Genomic DNA, 20,973 nt, shown 5'->3' with positions numbered 1-20,973 from the left:
TGAATGCTGTACAGAATCTTATTCATTAGGTCCCAGGACATTTGGAATGGATGAATGAGTATGTGGATGCGAGACAAAGTTGTCTGGCCAAAGTAAGGGTGGACAGCTAATGAGAGGGGGTTCTTTGCCTCAGCAGCTTGCAGTTATGAATTCATTTAAAATTCTGTACCATCTGAGTGTACTGTAAAATAATGTGAGGCCATCTGTTTGAAAGCTGACGTTGAACAGTTAGTGAACCTTTCAACAGGACAATGATTCTCAGTTTCAGATTTCAAAGTATAGTTTTCTGGTTCAGTCATAAAAAAATTTGAATAGCTTGTTCTTATTTTTTTAATTGATTGTCAAGGCCTTTTCACACATTGGTTGAGCCTTATCAGCAAAGAAAGACATCCTCACTAACAACCTGTTTTTGCCAATTCGCAAAAGCCAAACATAGTTGGCATAGTACTCGGTTGTTGTGTCCTTACGTATAACAAGCAAGTGTCGCAGAGTCAGCTGACAACATTGTTTGGCCTTTTATGTGATCCCAGATCCTCAAGTCTTTAGACTTGAGAGGGAAATCCACATTTGGCTTTATGGGAACCTCTGAAGTGAAAGAGACAGGTTCAAGCTAAGATCATCAGGCACCATCATCCTTCTCTCCTCGTGTGCCCTCCCCTTTTATAGCTCTGCCTCAGATAAGCTGCTGTAAATAATACTTGATTATCATAAATCTGGCCGAGTGAATTACTAAGAAACAAAATGGCACACTGTAAAACAACATGATTATCATTCAACATATTATATCAGTCAGTCATAATTAAATAATCATTGATGAATCCATTTTCTATACCTGCTAGTCCATCACAGGGCCACACAGAGACAAATGAGATGAACAACCACACACATGCTCACACTCACTCCTAAGGACAATTTAGTAGAGAAACCAATTAACCTAATGTGCATGTTTTTGGACGGTGGGAGGAAGCCGAGGTACCTGGAGAGAACCCACGCATACATGGGGAGAACATGCAAACTCCACACAGAGAGGCCCCAGCTGGGAGTTGAACCTGGAAGCCTCTTGCTGTGAGGTGACGGTGCTAACCACCTCACCACCGTACAGCCCCATTGATGAATCCATTCCAAGAATACATTTCTGCTGATAATTACAATTAACTTTGGATGAGTAAGCAATATGCATAATTTGCACATTTCTGCATTTGTTAAGTCTGATTTATGTGATCATTAGTAGCTGCCCTGTTCTTTATTACTTTTTAATGCTACTAATACTTTGTAACAAGTAATTTTTCATTTAGATCATGTCCTCCTCTATGCACTGTCTCTTAAGCATACTCTCTAATGTATATGACTGCTGTCAGTGATAAAGTGGTAAAGCTCTGATCAAAAACATATATCAGCAAGCTACCCTGTCTCACATAGTCGCCATGAGGTGTAATTATTTTTATGTTGTTCCAAATACTGACAAGAGCCCTCAATCTACACTGTCATGCTCTGTATGTATAACTGTTAGATGTATGATTTACATGAATAGCAATTAATTTGAGCTACAATTAATTAATTTGATGACAAAAAAAGATTAATTCTTTAAAATTATTTAACTTATTTTATATTCTGATTAAGCAAGTCAGGGATTCCAAAATACACTTGTTATACCTGCAAACAGCACAAACCTTACTTCCACTAACTTCCCATATAGTTGCTTTATATCTTTAGATTTATCCCTCCAAAAAAGAGTTTGGTACCCAACATGGCAGCATCCCAGTGGTGCCAGATTGATTCAGTAACATGGCAGCAACCCCAAAAATCAAATTAGTCAAACAACTATTCTTAGTAGCAAGAAGGACAAGGAGTTCAGCAACAGATGGTCATGCCCCCTAAGAGCCCTGATCTCAATATTCTGAAGTCAGCTGGGGATTGAGTATAAAGTTTTCTCAAACCCTTTACTGCAATTTGTATGATGCAAGAATGTCTTTTTCAGTGTGCAACATTTGGTGAGGAAGGCATTAAAATGTATCACAATTTACCATGATATGCAGTAGCAAATTTACTTTATAAATAAATATTTTTTTATTATAATTGCGTGGTTTTAAATTTTATTAAAACCACGCATTCCATTTTATACTTGATGAGACCCATCGGGGAGACAGTTATATGATGCTGAAGGCTGCCATTATAGCATCCTGAAGTACTTGCAGGGAAGGGAATATAAGATGAGATGGGCTGCAGCAATCTGCTTAGCAGGAACAACGTTTTCAAATTATAATTCTTTCAAAGAAATTTAAAGCAGACAGATACCTTCCGACACTTTTATGTGATTGTAATTTAAATTCATATTAACAGCCTTTTCTTGACTTAAACTCTAACATTTTCAGCAACTTAACAAGAGGTAATCAGTTAGCTTTATGCTTAAAGTCAATTGTGTCAAGTAAAGTCAATCATGTGCACACTATCTGAGTAAAAAAAAACTGTATTACTGTGGTTTCTCACACAGCTTTACATATTTGTTTTTTTTAACAATACATTTCTTCTGTTTTAGATCCCGAAACATTAAATTGGTGTATTTCAACATCCATAGTCTGAAATCAGGGTCCTTAACTAGTTTTACTTTAAGAATCACTTATAACTAAAAGTTAGCATTCAATTGTCCCATCGATTTTTTTTATTTTTTTTTAATTAATTAATTTATTTTTCATTTTGCAGTGCTCAAAATCAGCATTTTAATGAGAACCCAGAATTAAACAGGAAACTCGCTGATACTATGATTTTTAAAGACTTTTTCCCATTCATGGTACATTTGAGAAGGATGTAGAAGAGGCACTGTTAGCACAACTGGTATTGTTACAACTTTGACTCCGCCTGACTGCTGAAATGCCACAATCTGCATGTAGCCCTGTAAATGAAACAGATGCACCACAGAACACACCTAATTATTTACAATGTGTATTTTGCCAGACAGTTGTTGATCTTGAAAGTCAGTGTGAATGATTTGATAGACCAGACATACACTGCTCAAAAAATAAAGGGGACACCTAAACAACACAATCACTCCAAATCAATCACACATTTCTGTGAAATCAACCTGTCCAGTTAGGAAGCAACACTGATTGTGAATCAATTCAGCCTGCTGCTGTGCAAAATGCAACAGACAAAACCCAGCAGCAGGACCGCTACCTCCTCCTTTGTGCAAGGAGGAACAGGAGGAGCACTGCCAGAGCCCTGAAAAATGTCCTCCAGCAAGCCACTAATATGCATGTTTCTGCTCAAACTATCAGCAACGGACTCAATGAGGGTGGTATGAGGGCCCGACATCCACAAGTGAGGCTTGTGCTTACAGCCCAACACCATGGAGGGCGATTGGCATTTACCAGAGAACACCAAGGCTGGCAGATTTGCCATGGCTTCACACACATGTGCACATGTGATAATCGTGACAGTGTCTGAAGACACAGTGGAGAAGATTCTGCTGCCTGCAACATTCTCCAGCATGACCGGTTTGGCGGTGGGTCAGTAATGGTGTGGGGAGGCATTTTTTTGGAACTTCGAGCACATTGGGACATCATGTCCCTTTCCATCCACCAACACCACGTTGCACCACAGACTGTCCAGGAGTTGACTGATACTTTAATCCAGGTCTGGGAGGAGATCCCTCAGGAGAACATCCGCCGCCTCATCAGGAGCATACCCAGGCACTGTAGGGAGGTCATACACACTACTGAGCCTCATTTTGACTTGTCTTGAGGAATTTCCACTGAAGTTGGATCAGCCTGTATGTTTTTTCACTTTTATTTTGAGTATGATTCCAAATCCAGACCTCCATGGGGTAATAATTATGATTTATATTGATCATTTTTGTTATTTTATTCGCAATGCATTCCAGTATGTAATGAATAACGATTTTCAGCTGGAAATATTTAATTCATAGAGATCTGCTATTTTAGTGTTCTCTTTATGTTTTTGAGCAGTGTAGTTGGGTCATATACTTTCTAGTCAAATGTAATATGGTCTCGAAAAACAGGAGTCTCAGCTTTATTTTTTGAAAAATTTAGATATTACAGTTCTTTAACATGAAGGATCCTTTTTCAGGGCCTCAGATGTAGTCTGTTTGCGTTTCATCAAAATGTTTGGGGTAATACTTATTATATTTCTTCATTACTTATGCACATTTGGAAGATGTTAGTGTGAAGCCACATTTGTCATGCTTGGCTTGTGGCGTTTGTTTGGTTTCCAGGTCTTTGTCGGCGTTGAGCAGGTTGCCCAGGAACCCTGGGGGCGTAGGTTGGTTCAGCTCCTGCACTCTCACCTGTTTCTCATCTGTGCTCAAAACACCTTAAGGATCTGTAGGAGCAACCAGTTTTCACCAGATTGTTTCACTACTTCAGTGGTAATTCGGCTGACTTCTGTGCTTCATGCTTAGAATCTTCCTTTGTGCATTTACCTTGTTCTCAGAGCCGATTCTTTCATTGCTCACCTCACTTTGGATTTCCAAGCCAAGGATCTTGCATTCTCCTGTGGATTACCCACATCTACCTGCTAACGAACCAAACCTGCTCGCCCCACCGCTGCACCACAGCCAGCATCCCCCTCTCCACTCTCGAACCCAACCTTGACTCAATAAAGATAAACCTCACACCATTACCTGGATAAATGTCTCTCTCAAACCATCTCTAACTATTTTCTTCCTCCTTCGGAGTTTTGCGTTCCCCTGGATCCACTCTCTGATTCACCACATTTTCTGCCTTTTTTTTTTTTTAAATCCAAAACTTCCAGTGTCAGAGTCTGCTCTAGGGTCTTTTTGTGAGTCAGCTAGGCATTAGCAGTGACAGCACAATCTGGCCAAGAGATGAACTCAGCAGACACTTTCCATTCAGCTCTAACAAAACAGGGCATCAAGAGAAAGAAATCAGCAAGTGTGGAGATTTATTTATTTTTTTTTTTACTTCAGTGCTCATTAACCTTTTCTCGTTCCCCACTCTCCTTTTCCACTGATTTCCTACATCATTGGATTGCTTAAGGACAAAGGGCTGGACTGGGCACTATTTTTTTTTCCAATTTCACTCAACTGACTGTTTTCCTTAAGAAGAACGTTTGACTACCCTCTTTGTGTGGTTAATGCAGCCAAGAGACTATTGAATTTAAAACAAGGAAATCAGTCTACAGTAACAGAGTTCATTATTGATTTTCCACATCTTTGCTGTAGAAACGGGGTGGCTGCCCATCGCCCCCAGGGAGTCCTATTAAATGTACTAAACGACCAAATGAAGGACCAATGGAGGAGCTTCCAGGGAAGAACCATCCAACCTGCTAGCTGATCGGCAGTCTTCCCACAACATGCTCTCTTCCCTACCTTCCACTGGATCTGCCCTGCTAGTGTCATCCCTCTCTGAGGAAATTCCCACACTCATGCAGGAGGATCAAGCGAGACATACACCTGAGGAGACGGTTCGTCATGTGAAGCCTAACGAGTGCACCTATTGTAGCTCCAAGGGTCATTACATTTCTGCTTGTCCAGTGTGGCCAAAAGACAGAGCCTGCCAGTAGAGGCAGGATTACTGGTGGGTGGAACACAGAACAAAACACCTCCTCGCTTTATTCTAAAAGTGACTATCCAATTTGATAACACCACCCAAGAATTTCTGGCTCGAGTGTATTCCGGAGGAAAACAAAACCTGCTAGACCCTGGTGTGACCTCTCAGCTTCGAATGCCCCTGGAGCCCCTGCCTTCGCCCATTTTTGTCTCAGTATTGGATGGAGGTACACTGACCACGATAACCCATAAAACCATACCCATCACGTTAATCATTTCTGGAAACCACTGGCAACTAATTAAATTCCTCCTGTTCTGTCTCTAGCATCAACTTAATACTTGGTTAGCCCAACATAACCCACACATTCTTTAGTCGAACTGAAAGCTGGAGTCTTTTCTGTCTTTCCAACTGCCTCAGACATTGGCACAGCTTTCAGCAAAGACAGGGCCTTGTCATTACCTACTCACCGCCCCTACGACTGCGCTATAGACGTCCTGCCTGGAGCACCCCTGCCATCCAGTCAACTATATGATCTTTCTCGCCCCAAGCGTGAGGCAATGGAACGCTACATTTAGTCTGTAGCAGCAGAGATCAGTTGAATAAATTCAACTCAAGTAGAATCAACATTTCACGCAGTAGTAGCCTCCACACTGGAGCTGTTTCCTGAACAACAACCATGTGACACATGCATGTTAATATCAAATCTGACCTTGTTTTATTGTCAAAACATTACACTTGTAAGAGATGCAGGAATTAGGGTAAGAGATAGAAAATAGACATATATATAACTGTATATACCAGAGGAAGCGTGTCTATATTTGGCTTTAATCACTCATCTTGAGTGAGGCAGCACATAACCTCCAACTCATCGCCCCTACGACTGCGCTATAGACTTCCTGCCTAGAGCACCCCTGCCATCCAGTCGACTATATGATCTTTCTTGCCCCAAGCGTGAGGCAATGGAACGCTATATTTGCGAGTCTGTAACAGCAGGGATCAGTTGAATGAATTCAACTCAAGTAGAATCAACATTTCACACAGTAGTAGCCTCCACACTGGAGCTGTGTCCTGAACAACAACCATGTGACACATGCATGTTAATATCAAATCTGACCTTGTTTTATTGTCAAAACATTACACTTGTAAGAGATGCAGTAATTAGGGTAATGGATAGAAAATAGACATATATAACTGTATATATCAGAGGAAGCTTGTCTATATTTGGCTCTAATCACTCATCTTGAGTGAGGCAGCACATAGCCTCCAAGGACTAAATTGTAGTTTTTATTTAGTGCACAATTTCTTCCAAGGTCTGCTCAAATGTATTTTTTCCCCTTTCTCCAATTTATCCATTCCTCATCTAATTATAATTCATACATATGTTTTCCCACTTTCAGTGTAAAATGGCTGAACAGCACAATATGTTTTAAATTCATGGCTATATATAGTTCTTATCTATAAACAGATGAATGGAGGTGATCTATTTGCATTTTCATAGCTCTCTGGCACCCACAGTGTGTCCAAGAATACAGCTGTTGTAGTAATGTTTTCTTGTGCCATTCCTTGACACATGGCATTAATATGATTTACATAAACTGCTGTTGACAATTATGCTAATACACATTATCAGGAGTGACTACAATAGCCCTAATGTTCATGATGCTATGAAGCATATCCTGTTCAAGTGCCATAATTAAAAATGCAGTTTAGATTTTGAATATTTCACTTGAGTTTTATTCAACTATTTAATTTTTAGACCTATCTATTGACATTTTTACACTGCACTAAACAGCATAATCTGGATCTGAATAAGATCTGTTCTTGTATAATTCGTGTATAATTTCCCCCATCACGACACACATCTCTCTGTAATATAACTGAAAATGCAAAACCCCAGACAATATTGTTGCTAGGCTGTTGTTGTCCTGGTTACCAAGTGGTTTTGATAAAATCAGGGGGAAGGATTGATATAGTGCACTAGATACTAGTCTGTGGTGGAAGTTATTAGAAAGATCTCTATCTTTTCACTGAAATGTTTTTTCCTGTTAGTCTTAAACGCGTGTATCCACAGCACAGAGGCTATAAACGGGTCTGAATTGGATTAATTTGAAGGTCTTTTTACAGATAATAAGATTTATTTATTTTTTACTTTACTCCATATGGTGGTCATTAATCAAAGCCAATGAAACTTTTATTTGTTCGAGCTCATATTCATGTTCTTACAATGACTGTTCTTAGCATTTATACCTGGGTCAAATGATTGTATCAAAGGTTACCTATAGGCTTCAGTTGTGATGAATAATTACAAAAGTTGACATGCAGATTTTTGCTCCCTATTCCATCTCTACAATAAAATGCTACCATAAAACAATATATATTATAGGATATACTTTTGCACAGGTCTACGTGGTGTGCATTAACTGGCAACTGGACATGTTTTTTGTTGCATGTGGGATTGCAATTCCTTTGCCCAGACACTGGTAACATGAGGAGACCCAGCAGGAGCAATGAAAGCTTGTATTTCAGAAAATTTTGGGATTTTTTATTATCAAATTCTGCTGATCTACTCTTTGACAAGGCTCAAACATCTGGATTTTAAAAAGTTGAGTCAAAGAGCTAAATATGTCCCTTTTTTCAGGCCTGTGACGTGACAGAGAAAAAGCTAAATATGTACACAATACAAACCATCAAAATATTCACCATTGCATTTTTTAGAGAAGACTTGACTTTATATTACTATATATATATATATACTATATATTTTTTTTTGTAGTTTTTTTTTGTAACCTGCTTGGGGTCGGTAATGACCATGGCAATTTATCTGCTACAATATGGGTGGTAGTTTGGTTGTTTAACTGGTCTTTCTTTCTTTAAGTAATTTTGTGTTGTCCAAATGGAATCAGGTCAGTAGTGTTTACACTGGACTACCATCCCTCTCCAGAATAAATGCACAGGATCAAAATTGAGTTGTTGATTGTAGTACGTCCAACACCATCATGCTGTGGACATTCATGACAATCTACCACTTCGTACGTGGGAGATTATCATACATATAAGTATAGTTGAATTCACTGCAAGACAGTGTGCTTAAGTTAGGTGCATGATGATTGTCAGATAATACTGTGGTAATAAAATCAGGATTTTATTAGAGCAAAGTCAAAGTCTGAAAATGCATTGAGCCCAGGGAAGGTTGACATGTAAATTTAAATGCCTGATTTTCCAGGCAATGACGTCTTTAGCTATCAAACAAAAGTCATAGAAAAACATGTGAATGAGAGCAACTTTATTGAGAATTCGGATTAACTAATATGCACTTACTCTACATGCTAGTGTGTACTTATGTTTTCACATTATGTAGACTGCCATTTTCTCTTTCATCAACAAGCCTTTGATGTAATTTTGAATATGGTGATTTTCTTTTCATAAATCCGATAATTAGTCAGATGATCTTAATGAAGTTATATTTGTTTTGTGCTATGTAATGTTCTATGCCTTTGGAACTAGTTTTGAGCAGAACAGCTCCACTGCTCCTTATGATATGTGTGCATGGCCACGTTCATGATTTAGTATGTCACTCTTAGCATGACAGTCTACCTGCTCCACCAGAGTGAACTCATTCTACAGTGATATGTGCGAGTATGTATAAGTGCTCATTCTTTACCGGCTCAAGATGATTTACCTCTTGTAGTCATTATGGCTTCACAGAGCTGTCACATATGATTAGTTTTATACATAGATCCACAACAAACCTGCTTGCTGACTTCTTTAAAAAGCATAACCATATATTTGGACACACCATGGTCATCTATTATCTATCTAACCACCTATTTATTTCCATTGCAAGTTTTTCATAGCTGACACATGCTCAAACTTAAATTTTCTATTCAAAGTCCGATATGAGTAGCTGTTGGTATATGAAGTAATGTGGAAACTTCAATGTGGAGTGATGAGGCTGATATCAGGGAGAGCTGCTGATCTTGTCCCCAGACATTGATCTCTCCTTCTAGCTGAGGGGGACCTACTCAGCCAGAGGCAGACTAAGTTGTAGAGCTAGCACTGACTTCTGTGTTAATATATCAAGTTGAAATAGAGGATATCTACAAGAAATATTTGATTCTAAGCTCCCATAAGTGAGATGCATGACACAGGTCAGTTAGATAGAGTGTTCACTTAATTTGGCAGAAGTTTTAATGTTTTAACTGATAAATGAAAATTAATATAACTAAAGAATAGGTTAAAATGACTGTTGGTATAAAAGTCTCTTTTTTTCTTTAAATACATTTGTCTATTTTGAGGTTTAGAAAAAGCAAAAATGTAATGTGGTCACTTTTATTTTAATGATTTTTGTCTGAATTTTTCTAATTGATTTAGAAAATAAACAAGATGAAATAATCACAAAATGCAGCCTGATTTGATTGAGTTTTTTTTCTTTCTGTTTATGTTTATTGTGATTATCTTGTCATAAAGTTGAACAGGTAGTACATTTTGTAAGGCTTATGGCAACTCCTTTATCATTAAATACTTTTTTTTTTTTTTCTACCACCAGCAGGTTGGCAGTGGGGTTTCTTAAGCATTCCAATCTGCAGTACAGTGTTGGACCAGTTCAACAGATGACAGGATAGTACCCAAAAGAGGGATCAGTACAAACTGTTTGTGACTGAACTGCAGACAAGAGAAGTGTAAGCATAAAGAGATTTAGATTGTCAGTCAGGTATTATTCTATCTTAAAGCTTGCCACACTCTGTTGGAGAATGGCAAGCTATAAAGCTTGGTAATGTAACCTCTCTTATACTGTAAAAACATGCTTCGACATACATGACTGTTTGTACATACAGTTAGATCCTTTCAATCATTAGATAATTTCTAGATTTCCTATGAAAGTACAATAAAGTACTTTTACCAATTATACATGCAAAGAAAAGTACTTTAAAGTTTTGAAAAACTAGAGCATTCCTTTCAAAGCCTAACAATTATCTTGTCTACCAGCACTTAAACACACGCACACACACACACACACACACACACCGTATTTTGCTCACTCCCACTCCATCTAGCTGATAAACAGGTGCTCCATCTCTCACTCATAAATGTGAAATGTGAAAGTAGGAGGTCGATCCACTTCGTCATAACTTCAAGTGGTGTGATTCGTTACAGTACGAGATGTTACATAAGTTAAATTAAGAAGTCCAAATTTCATGAAAGAAATTGTAAATATCTGAACCCAAACCTTTACACCTCTATCTGTTTATGACAGATGTTTCTGTATAGGATTGTAATAGCCCAGCACTCCACTGCAACAGTGTGTATGCAAAACAAAAAATAGCAGAGTAGATTAAATTAATCCGAATGTATTTCTCTAATATTTACAGTCGACTGAGTGACTGATAATGTAGCTCTACTTCCAAATTACTGGTTTAGATAACCAAGTTAAAACAGACCTTTTTGGTAACATGATGTTACCAATGATGTGATCTAAAAAAACTGTTGTGTATTCCAGTTTTGTAAACCAATATGTATGAGCCATGATAATAAAATGCATAAAAACTATTGTTTGGATCAAGTGATTGCATAGAAATGGCATAGCCCTACAGTGGAAATCTGTGCCAAGACATTAAATTATGATTCACAACATTACTGTGACATCACCATTTGAATAGGGTAATCACAGCCTTGTTTCAATAAAACCACAGGTTCAGCGGTTGCAGGTTAGCAATGTTTGGTCCTGGCATTGCTAAAATGACAAAGATAATGAGAATTTGAAGAGGAGTAATCATCATCTCCTCAGAGCTGTAGGCTTGTGTGTGTGTGCGTGTGTGTGTGTGTATGCGTGTGCTGCTGAATTGTACATACACAATGGCCTTTGCTAAATGACCTATATAACAGAAGCAATCTGCTCCCCCTATCATGCAGGGAGTCACTGATGGTCCAAAGCCAGGCATTCGTCGCTCACAGGCAGTCAAGCAGACGCCAGCAATCTGACACAGAAAATTTAAGGAATTAGACCATCGGCAAGAATCTGAGCCTTTCTGGAAATGTTTGATTTGTGCTTTATCCTTAAGTAATCCAGTGAGTCACACAGTGTAGGAATTTTAACAAAAGAGGTTAAGACAATAATCAAGACTAAGCTCTCCTTTTAGAGTTGGACATGATAATATTAATTTTACACAGCTACCTTTACTGAAAAACTGAATTTCTGTACAGCTAAATATTGGTTGAATGGCTGAATGGCTTTAAAACAAACCCTGACTAATATGAATTGCATTGCTTATTAGATTAAAATCTGATATGGCTATTTGAGTTTGACATTTAAAAGACTTAAGATGTCATATTATAAAACAGTCTTCCTCACCCACAGTCTGCCACTGTTGCTTACATCACGTTACAGTATGGTTAGTAGCAATGTCTTCTGGTTTGAACTAACCAGTCTCATTGGTGAAGACAACACTGATGACATTACTTCAAATGTACAAACGATGAAGAAGATTAAAGAGAAGAATGAGGAGAGTAGAACAAAGTTTATGGTATCCGCGCAACAGACAATACTACTGTAGGTGAAGCGCATTCTATCATTTGTAATTTAAGGCAAACATATTGGAACATATTCTAACAAATAATGAACACCCATGACAGAGTATTTTAACTGAATCACTGTTTATGGGCAGGGGCATGTCAGACAGGGGTTAAAGCACTTGGCTTGCTCCATGTGTATTACAAAAGAATCAACTAAATCACACTGTAGATAGTTGTATTTTGCTTATGTGAAAATAGAGTTGGCTCATAAACTGGCAGTATGTTGAAACAGATTAGGAATTTTATACAGATCTTATTAAAAAGCTCTTTTGCATTAGCTCTAGTTGACAACAATATTAAATGGATCCAGGAAGACCTGGAAAAAACACAGCTGCAGGTCTATTGGAAACTGTTGTTGCTGCTTCTCCTGGTAGGAAAACTGTGAGGACACACTTTACTTCCTTTGTTGTCTTTCGACAATAAAACAACAACAGAAAGCAGAGCAGTGTGACATATCAATTTCTTTACTGCTAGTCAATGAAAGTTAATGTAATAATTTAACATTTAATGTGTTTTAACAACTTAGACGATGTCACCCACGGAAACCTTTCCTTTAATAAACCATTGAATCGTTAAAGGAACTTTAGTTTTGTTTCTTGAAATTCAGTCATGCAATGGATTTGAGTGTGGAGTTCAATTTCACATGAATAACAGTAACTACAACTAAAGAACGTCTAACAAAATCAATTTAACAAAAGAGATGATGCTCCACATATCTAGTTGATATTGATGGGGGAAAAAAGACAATTTTATGGACAGTTAATTGTTTCAGCAGACTTGAAATAGTCTTTAGATTTAACATAGATAGTGTTAAACATTACACTAAATGTCACCTGTTTTCTGGGCAACAATGCCTCAAATCAAAATCACCATATAGGTTGTTGGTTGAAACCCTTAAACACAACCCATAAAGATATCCTGTAAGTTGCCATCCCTGTAGGCAGCAGAGGTAAAATATGACTCATCGAAGCAGATGAAACGCAGATGAAAAGACACAAATTCATAACAAGGCATCAGTTGTGGCAATTTGTTATCATTGGGATGTTATAAATAGCACGTCACTGAAAGTAATTTCTCTTGTCATTTCAAGCTTTACACATGTCATGCTGCTCGGTCCTGATGATGTGTTCAAGACCAACATATGCCAACAATTTTTTCACTTCGAAGTTACTTTTGGATAATAACATGACAACATTTAACTAATAACAACACAAATCACTGCCCATCTTCAAACAGTGTGCAACTGGATCAGGTTCTTCTCAGCTAAGGACAATCAACTGACAATGAAACATTCGAGTTACTATTGTAATTTGCTAGTGCAAACAGATGAAAGTTTCAACACTACTGTGTCTTCATCAGAGTCAAAGTGGATACAGAATGAAGGCAGGCAATCATAGTCAATCTCACGTCGTTGTGCATAAGTCACTGGAAGAGCAATTAAACTTTATTGTAAGCCTATTGGATAGCCAAAATATGAATGGGGTTTTAGACAGTAAGTATCCACATAACACACTGCTGCCATCAGAGATTAAAAAATAAATAAATTACACAAATATCACAAAAGACTCAAAGATAAAATACAAACATCTAAAATTGGTTACTACATGAGGACATGGAAAACTGCACTATACATTAACAGTGGAAGATCAACATAACAAAAAACCCAGGCTCTCTCAAACTAGCATAGTTGTGAACATTGGCTATGTATAATATCAAAGAAAACATGATAAATTCAATTCCTCAATGATTACGTTAATGAACGACTTTGTAGCACAGGTGAATTTGTTGAAATGTGCAACTTGTGGTCTGGTTTTTGACCCAGAGTTTATAGAACAAGGGCTCTTAAACACTAAGCTGATGTCAAGAACTAGCTATGACGAAAGGGTGACCTGCTGGGTCTCCCCATGTGGCCAGTGTCTGGGCAAAGAAATTGCAATTCCACACGCAGCATTATGTGGTATCTACCAAAGGAAAGCGTAAAACTGCATATGTAAAGTGAAAACATAACTGGCATTTGCTTATCACGTCATTGTTTTTGATTGTATAAAAGTTTGTGTGAGATACAGTGATATGGCTATTGAGAAAACTGTTGTGGGAGTGGTGTTGACAATGTTTGCCCTGTTGGTTGAGAAAGATAAGAAGAGGCAGCAACAAATAAATGAGGAACACGTTAATTAGCAAGTTGCTAATTAAACATGCTAATTGTCAGATAAAGAAAAGTGACAATTTAACAGAAAAATAAGTAATTTCATACATCAGACATTTTAGGAGAATAAGGACCTTAAGATAAGCCATTAACTCACAGCCAGATAGAGTGCAGCATAGACACTAAGTGCAGCTTCCTTAGAAGGGAAGGTCTTGCGAGCCCGCAGGATTTCATCTTGATTTCCTGTGCAGGCCTCCTGGTGGCTAATATAACGAAGGGCCTGTTGGCAGCCCAGTGCCGTGTAGTTTGGCTTACAGACTGTCAGGAAGTAGGGTGCCAAGTTTCCTGTCACCACCTGCCCTGCATTGACGAAGATGTCAACAGTGAAGAGACCAAAGGTGTAGACTCCTGGGAAGGAAGAAGAACATGTTAAAAAGGGAGACACAGGAGAGACAAAGAGTCATAGATCCACTAATTGATACAAAGGTCGTGGTATTGCATGTCATGTTATTCATGGTATGTTATGATCTTGTTCCCCAGACTCCACTGCTGGTGATGAGTTGACCCACAAAAAAAAGTTTTTTTTTGCAGTGGTGATAGAGATTGATAAACACTGACTCCCATTTACTTCATGCCTTTGTTGTAATTTTTATGCTATTGCTAGGAAAGAGAGTTCTAAATGTTTTTACATTGAAACGAGTCAATGACTCACATCTTAAGTTGTAGAGTCCTGTGCAGTAATGGGATACACTCTCCACATATTCTGCCATCCGGTCGAAAGAGGAACAATGGTTCACATGAATAGATATTTAAATGAGCAAATTTAAATGGCAAATGATATTTTAACACATTTTTAACCTTCAAAAGTACTTTCTATTTGTTTTTCAGTCATCAGTCGATACACATTCACACAGTGATTCTTGCTTGTACACCTTTTCTCTATCATATATATACACTCAGAGTGGGGTTCAGTGTTTTCCCCAAAGACATTGTGATTAAACCGCTGATGTTTTCATTGGGCAACCATCCTAATATCTGAGCCACAGCTGAACAGCTTAACTGCAATGTTCATAGCAGCAATTCAGTTGTCACTCAGTAGCACACTTGCCACTTTGTTTCAAATATCTGTTGAGGAGAAAATTATTATAACAAAAATAACTATTTTGATGATCCTCTGTCAAACTAACCGTAGCTCTTAATTTGTTGTACAATGCAACGTTAAATAAATTAAATGCTGCCAAGTTTATTTTCCAAAAGAAACACAGTCAACAAGAGGAGGCAGTGGAGACAGTAAGCCCAAGTAAAGGGAAAGTTATTGTTTTGATGACAACTATGCTCATTTCTGCAGACTCAATGAAACTTAAACAACCTAAACATTAGGAAACATGATTTTTTTTAACTGTTTCTAATCAACATCTTCATGTTTTACATAACCACACTATGAAGGTAAGACTCACATTAATCATATTAATATGAAATGTGAGAAAGCTCAGACAACAGCATTATATCTCATTTTCTATGCTTGTAATCTTGCAAGGGCAGTAAATATCATGGAGCACAACTCTCTGAATCATTGTTATACTGTAGAATTTTGTGAATGTAGCCATTTGGATCATTAACATAAAAGTGTCCAATTTATGAAAGACATAATGCTATGCTTATTTTTTGTTATGAATCCCACGTCTGAAAAAGATGAAACTTATATTTTCAGCGTGAATGAATCCCTCTAAAACCAGGTGCATCCTATTTTCAAACAATAGAGACCCCTTGTTCTTCACGCTATGATGTTATATAAAACAGGTTCATAAGGACACTTCAATACTAGGAACACAATTCCCTACCATCAACACATGCATACACACTCACACACCTACACACACACACACACACACACACCCCTACTGTGTTATTTAAAAGGTGCAACTGTGTGATCTCATTGCTCTTAACCAAACCAGCCAGGCTTTACGTCTCTGTGACTGAAGGTCTTTAACAGAAACAACTGCATCCCCCCTATTACTGCCCTGTCCTCTGTCACACTAAATTACCTGCAAGGTGCTTAATCAGCCAAGTTTTTGTCCACAGTTTTTCTGCCACAGAGAAATTAGTTAAACGCACCAGAGTCATACACAGAATTCCAGGAGGTGTCATTTGCTGGGACTACAATAGCAGCTATTCCAATCACTGTCAAGTGTTCGTGCTGTTGTGAACTAATTAATCTGAGGATCCAAAGGGCATTTAAGTAAAATATGCAAATAAAAAGAGGCAGCAAAGCATCACAGCCAGACTGGTTCTTCTGTTTTCATAAAGTTGTTTTTGTTTTAATCACTGTTTCACTCATGGACTGCGATGGGGCTCTAGATGCTGACAGGTACATTTCTTAACAAGCATCAAATAGCTTTTGTCATGCATCGTGTGACTCAGTTGCCAACTACTTGCCAAGCAGCTCATCTTTCTGACTGTGTCCCACTTTTAGATGTAAATGTGGAAATGTGTGCACTTTGTGTTTTACGGTTGACTCCCACCTCATACCCCCTCCATCCTGACAATATTTGGATCCAGAGAGAGACAACCATAATTGCTTAGTAGGGCATGAATCAAACTCAGTTTGTCTACTTCAAACAATGAACGGCTGCAGAGCAACTGTGTAGCCATGCATGTCTTTGTTCTAAGAAGTCTATTACAGATGCTCATTGGGTATATGTGATCCTCCTGTCTTAGTGTTTATTTGTGTTGGCAGATTTGTGCAAAATTCTTCTTTGATCCAGTGCCAAAATCTCCACAATGCTGCAGTGTTATGCACAAGCCAGTCTCAAAGTTATCACAGTTCCCCAGACTCCTCTTGTGCTCACATACAACACTTTGGCACATCCAAGGTATGGGTAGAGCTGCTGAACACAGAATCACACAGTGTGAAAGTGTAAATTAATATTCTATGACATATATTCATCTGACAAAGATTGATTTGTAGATTTTCTTTCTGTCCTTTGAGCACTCAAGAGGAATTTGTTCTGTATTGAAAATGCCCATTTTGTTGAACCTGCATTCATATGTTTGATACCTTATCATTTATGTAGAACAGGTAAATTGCTCAGACATGAGCAAATCACTCATTGTTGGGAGAAGAGCAAAACAATGGTGCGAGAACATTTAAGAGGAGGTAGTCTTATCTTAAAGCTACAGTAGGTGCTTCTGCGGTGAAAATCTGATCACTCTAAGTTTTTTCATTTGTGAACTCATTAGATAAATTGGACCAGAGAAAAGCAACAGATGGTTTTTAAAAAACATCTGGAGTTTTGTTCTTATTATTAAAAGCGATGACTGCTTTGGTTCAGATTGCTTGAGCTGCTTCTAATATGCTAATCAATACATGATAAAAAGTGGAGAGTCAGTCTTCTGCTTCTTTGACATTAAATCAATCTATCAGTGATAGGGTGTATCGATTAAAAATATATATTTCTAAGGCTAGCTTCATACCAGCTGAATGGTATGTGCATTGTGTGTGCGAAACATGATTCTAATTTCAGTTCCTGTGTTAACAAACCAGAACTACGTGAGATGTGTGTCTCAACCATGCCAAGCGTTGCTCGGCAGCAAGATTCCATTTTTACTTTCAACATGTTCCCTTTTTTTCCCCACTCATGAAGGAAATGTCAGAGAAGCTGTTTTCAAAAAAGTTCTCAGCTAAAAGATTTGTTGGTCATCATATTGGCCTCCAACTGGCAGCAGTACACCTTTCACCTTAGTTTCAGCATGTAATCTATTATGATAGGTTTTGAAAATTATTTTCTTTTCATTTCAGGAACAGCATTTTATTGAATTGGCTATTAGACTAAGCCTTCTATAGTTACAGCAGAACCCAATGTTGATAATACATATTTTGGAATGTTAGCAGAAACAAATTTTCAGTTTTTCTGTGCTTTTCTTTCCCTCATTGAATGAGAATTGAAAGGTCACAAATGATAAACTCACTGGTCTTCACTTTCCAATACATACCAACCGTGAATTTCAAAAAGCTCTGTGTATTAATGGCCATTACCAAAGGCAGAATATTTTGCTGGCAGGAGCATTACAGCAACATCACAGCAACACAAAGGTCAATGCTTTGAAAACACATATGCAGCTGTGACTATACAGCTGCAGTGTGAAACCAGCATAGGGGCTCAATGAGGAGCATGCTGATAAATGAAACTACAAATAAAATATATAAATTGATAGGTTTTTGCTTGACTTGGACCATCTAAAGTAATGTGCACTACCAATGACAACAAAATTAGACTTGAATTGCAGTGTGTCATTTTTGATGTTTTTTGTTGAAAAAAAATAAAAACAATATTTCCTCATCCTCTTTTAACATCTCAGGATGTAAGCTCTTTCGCTGTGAGAACAGCAATTTATCTCTTTATAGTTCAGACTGCTTTTGCAGAGGGGCATTATTAAGGCTATTAGCCTGCTAGAATTGATGAATTGGTGTACTATTCTTTCAGTCTGACAGAGATAATGAAAGCGCAGAAGAATGCCACCTGTTTAACATCTGCAGGTGAAACAGGGAAAAAAATGCACAAGACGCCAGCTAAACCTAAAAAATTAGTTCTATTTTATTGTTTTTTTTTAAAAACAAAACAAAACTAACACTTATTTTTGTAAAAAAAAACAATAAAAGTCAAAGTCACTTTTACAACCCTAACCCTAACCCTGCTTTACCACATCAAGTAAAAAGTTGTACATGTTGTAGCCATAGGCGCTGATTTCGTGGGTGCTTCTGGGCCAGAGCACCTCCGCTACCTTGTGTTGTGATATCAGATAAACCGCTAAAAAGGCTGGATGGCAACTTTCTGTTAAACTAGCATATTAGTTGATTTAGCCAACAAAATTGACAAATTTGTCACAAAAATACCAAAAATATCCACCGACCCAACACCATGAGAACTCTACCGTGTCAATGACTGTGGACAGTGGCAGTGCAGATGTTAGGCAGAAAAAAGGTTGGGCTTCCATGCTAGCTGGAAAGGTAAATACCCATGGATAGACTACGATGTATTTTGTGAGGTTTGCACTGTTGGATTGTGGATTTTGTTTTTCCTTTATCTTTATTGGAACCTTTTGCGTTAGGTTACATTGACATTAACTACTCAAATGCATCACCAGTGTGTAGACTGTGTGTGTTTGTGAAAGAGAGCATGTGCGTGTGTGCGTGTCAAAATAGCAACAAGTCATGCAAGCATGGTAAGCACCCACCAGCAGACACATAAATCGGCGCCCCTGGTTGTAGCATAATCTAACTGAAGGGTTAAGAAAGGTGGTAGGTAGGTACAGTCTTATTCTGTACTGTAACCAGAAAGGACAACTTACACAGTAACCTTAACTCAAACTAATCATCAACCCTTTTAAACTAACGCACTGACTTGCATACAAACCAAACGCTTGGAAAAAGAAAAACAGTTGTGGCACATAACTTCAAAACAATTCAGAGACTCAAAACAAAATTACTACAGCAAATAAAAATCCTCCACTTCCTTTTTCCCAGTGATGCACTCTATGACCTCACTAATACCTCAAATCAGGAAGTGCTGGGCTGGCCCCAAACACCAAACCTGCATGGTGGGTCTGATGAAAGGAACAAATGAAAAAATAAACTAAATTATTATAATTTAAACTTGCAACTCAGTCAAGGTATCTGAATAATTGCATGACTGTGTGTTTGCTTTAATCCCACTTAAACACAATGATAAAAATGGTACCATAAGCCAGCACTAAGACAGAATAGTAATGACAAATCAATGGTAGATTATAGCAAAATGATCAAATCTAAAAATAAGGGTTAAGAGAAAGTATAAATCTGTAAGGGACAAGTGGTGAGTAGAGGAGATCCAATCCACTTTGTCACATTATGTATGTCAAGTATATCTAGATACTAACCTACACTTAAAAGTGAGGATATTTCAGTAAGATATACATTTATGTGAAATCAAAGGTGGCCTGTTATTTGTACACAGCCTCTCAGCTGTCAGTCATAAAAAACAGTTGTGTGAGATTTGTTCAAAAGTCTTATGGAGTCTTGTCTTTTTGTTCTGTCTTGCAACATTGCGCCCCAATGTCCAGACCTGTGCACTTTTTCGAGGCTGGACTGACACCTGGACCACTCTGTAAGCAAAGCAACAAAATATGCTGCCACAGTTTTGAAGACGACACACAAATTTACAACACTATATCAACAGGGGATTAAAATTCCTTACTAACACTTATTAAGTGCTTTGAACAAATAAGCAAAAACTGGATGATCCAGAATTTCCACCAGTTAGATAAAGAGAAAATATAGGTCACTGTCTTTGGAGCAAAGCACAAACGGTTGAAAATCTGTCCTTGGCTTAAAAATGCCAAACCAAGCCAGAAACCCAGTTATTATTATGGACTATTAACCATAACTTCAACAATCCTATCAAGTCACTTATGAAGTCAGTCTACTATCATCTGAAGATTATTTCAAGGACGAAAGGAGCAATGTGTCAAAGTTATTTAGAAAATCTGATCCATGCATTTAACTTCAGCATACTTGACTGCTGCAACAGTCTATTCAATGGTCTGTCTAAAACATTGATCAGACAGCTACAGCTGATTCAGAATGCTGCTGCTTGAGTTGTTTCTAACATAATAAAGGTTTATCATATCACTCCAGTCCTGAGGACTTTACACTGGCTTCTTGTCCATCAGAGAGTTGATTTTAAGATAATGCTC

The 20,973-nt window shown here is 37.9% G+C and overlaps 1 protein-coding gene across 1 annotated transcript in view; it reads right to left on the bottom strand.

Moving 5' to 3' along the window:
• plppr5b (phospholipid phosphatase related 5b) overlaps positions 1-20,973 on the bottom strand; it is a 57,650-nt gene that overhangs the window by 9,205 nt on the left and 27,472 nt on the right. Inside the window, exon 3 of the mRNA XM_072378130.1 lies at positions 14,399-14,649. Within this exon, the coding sequence (XP_072234231.1) occupies positions 14,399-14,649 (251 nt within the window). The remainder of the gene's footprint in view (positions 1-14,398; positions 14,650-20,973) is intronic.

The sequence above is a fragment of the Leuresthes tenuis genome, unplaced genomic scaffold (assembly GCF_036924035.1).
Source record: "Leuresthes tenuis unplaced genomic scaffold, fLeuTen1.0.hap1 SCAF_24, whole genome shotgun sequence".
Lineage (NCBI taxonomy): Eukaryota > Metazoa > Chordata > Actinopteri > Atheriniformes > Atherinopsidae > Leuresthes > Leuresthes tenuis.
Note: the sequence above shows the minus strand (reverse complement) of the source record. Positions and strands in the feature narration are given on the sequence as shown.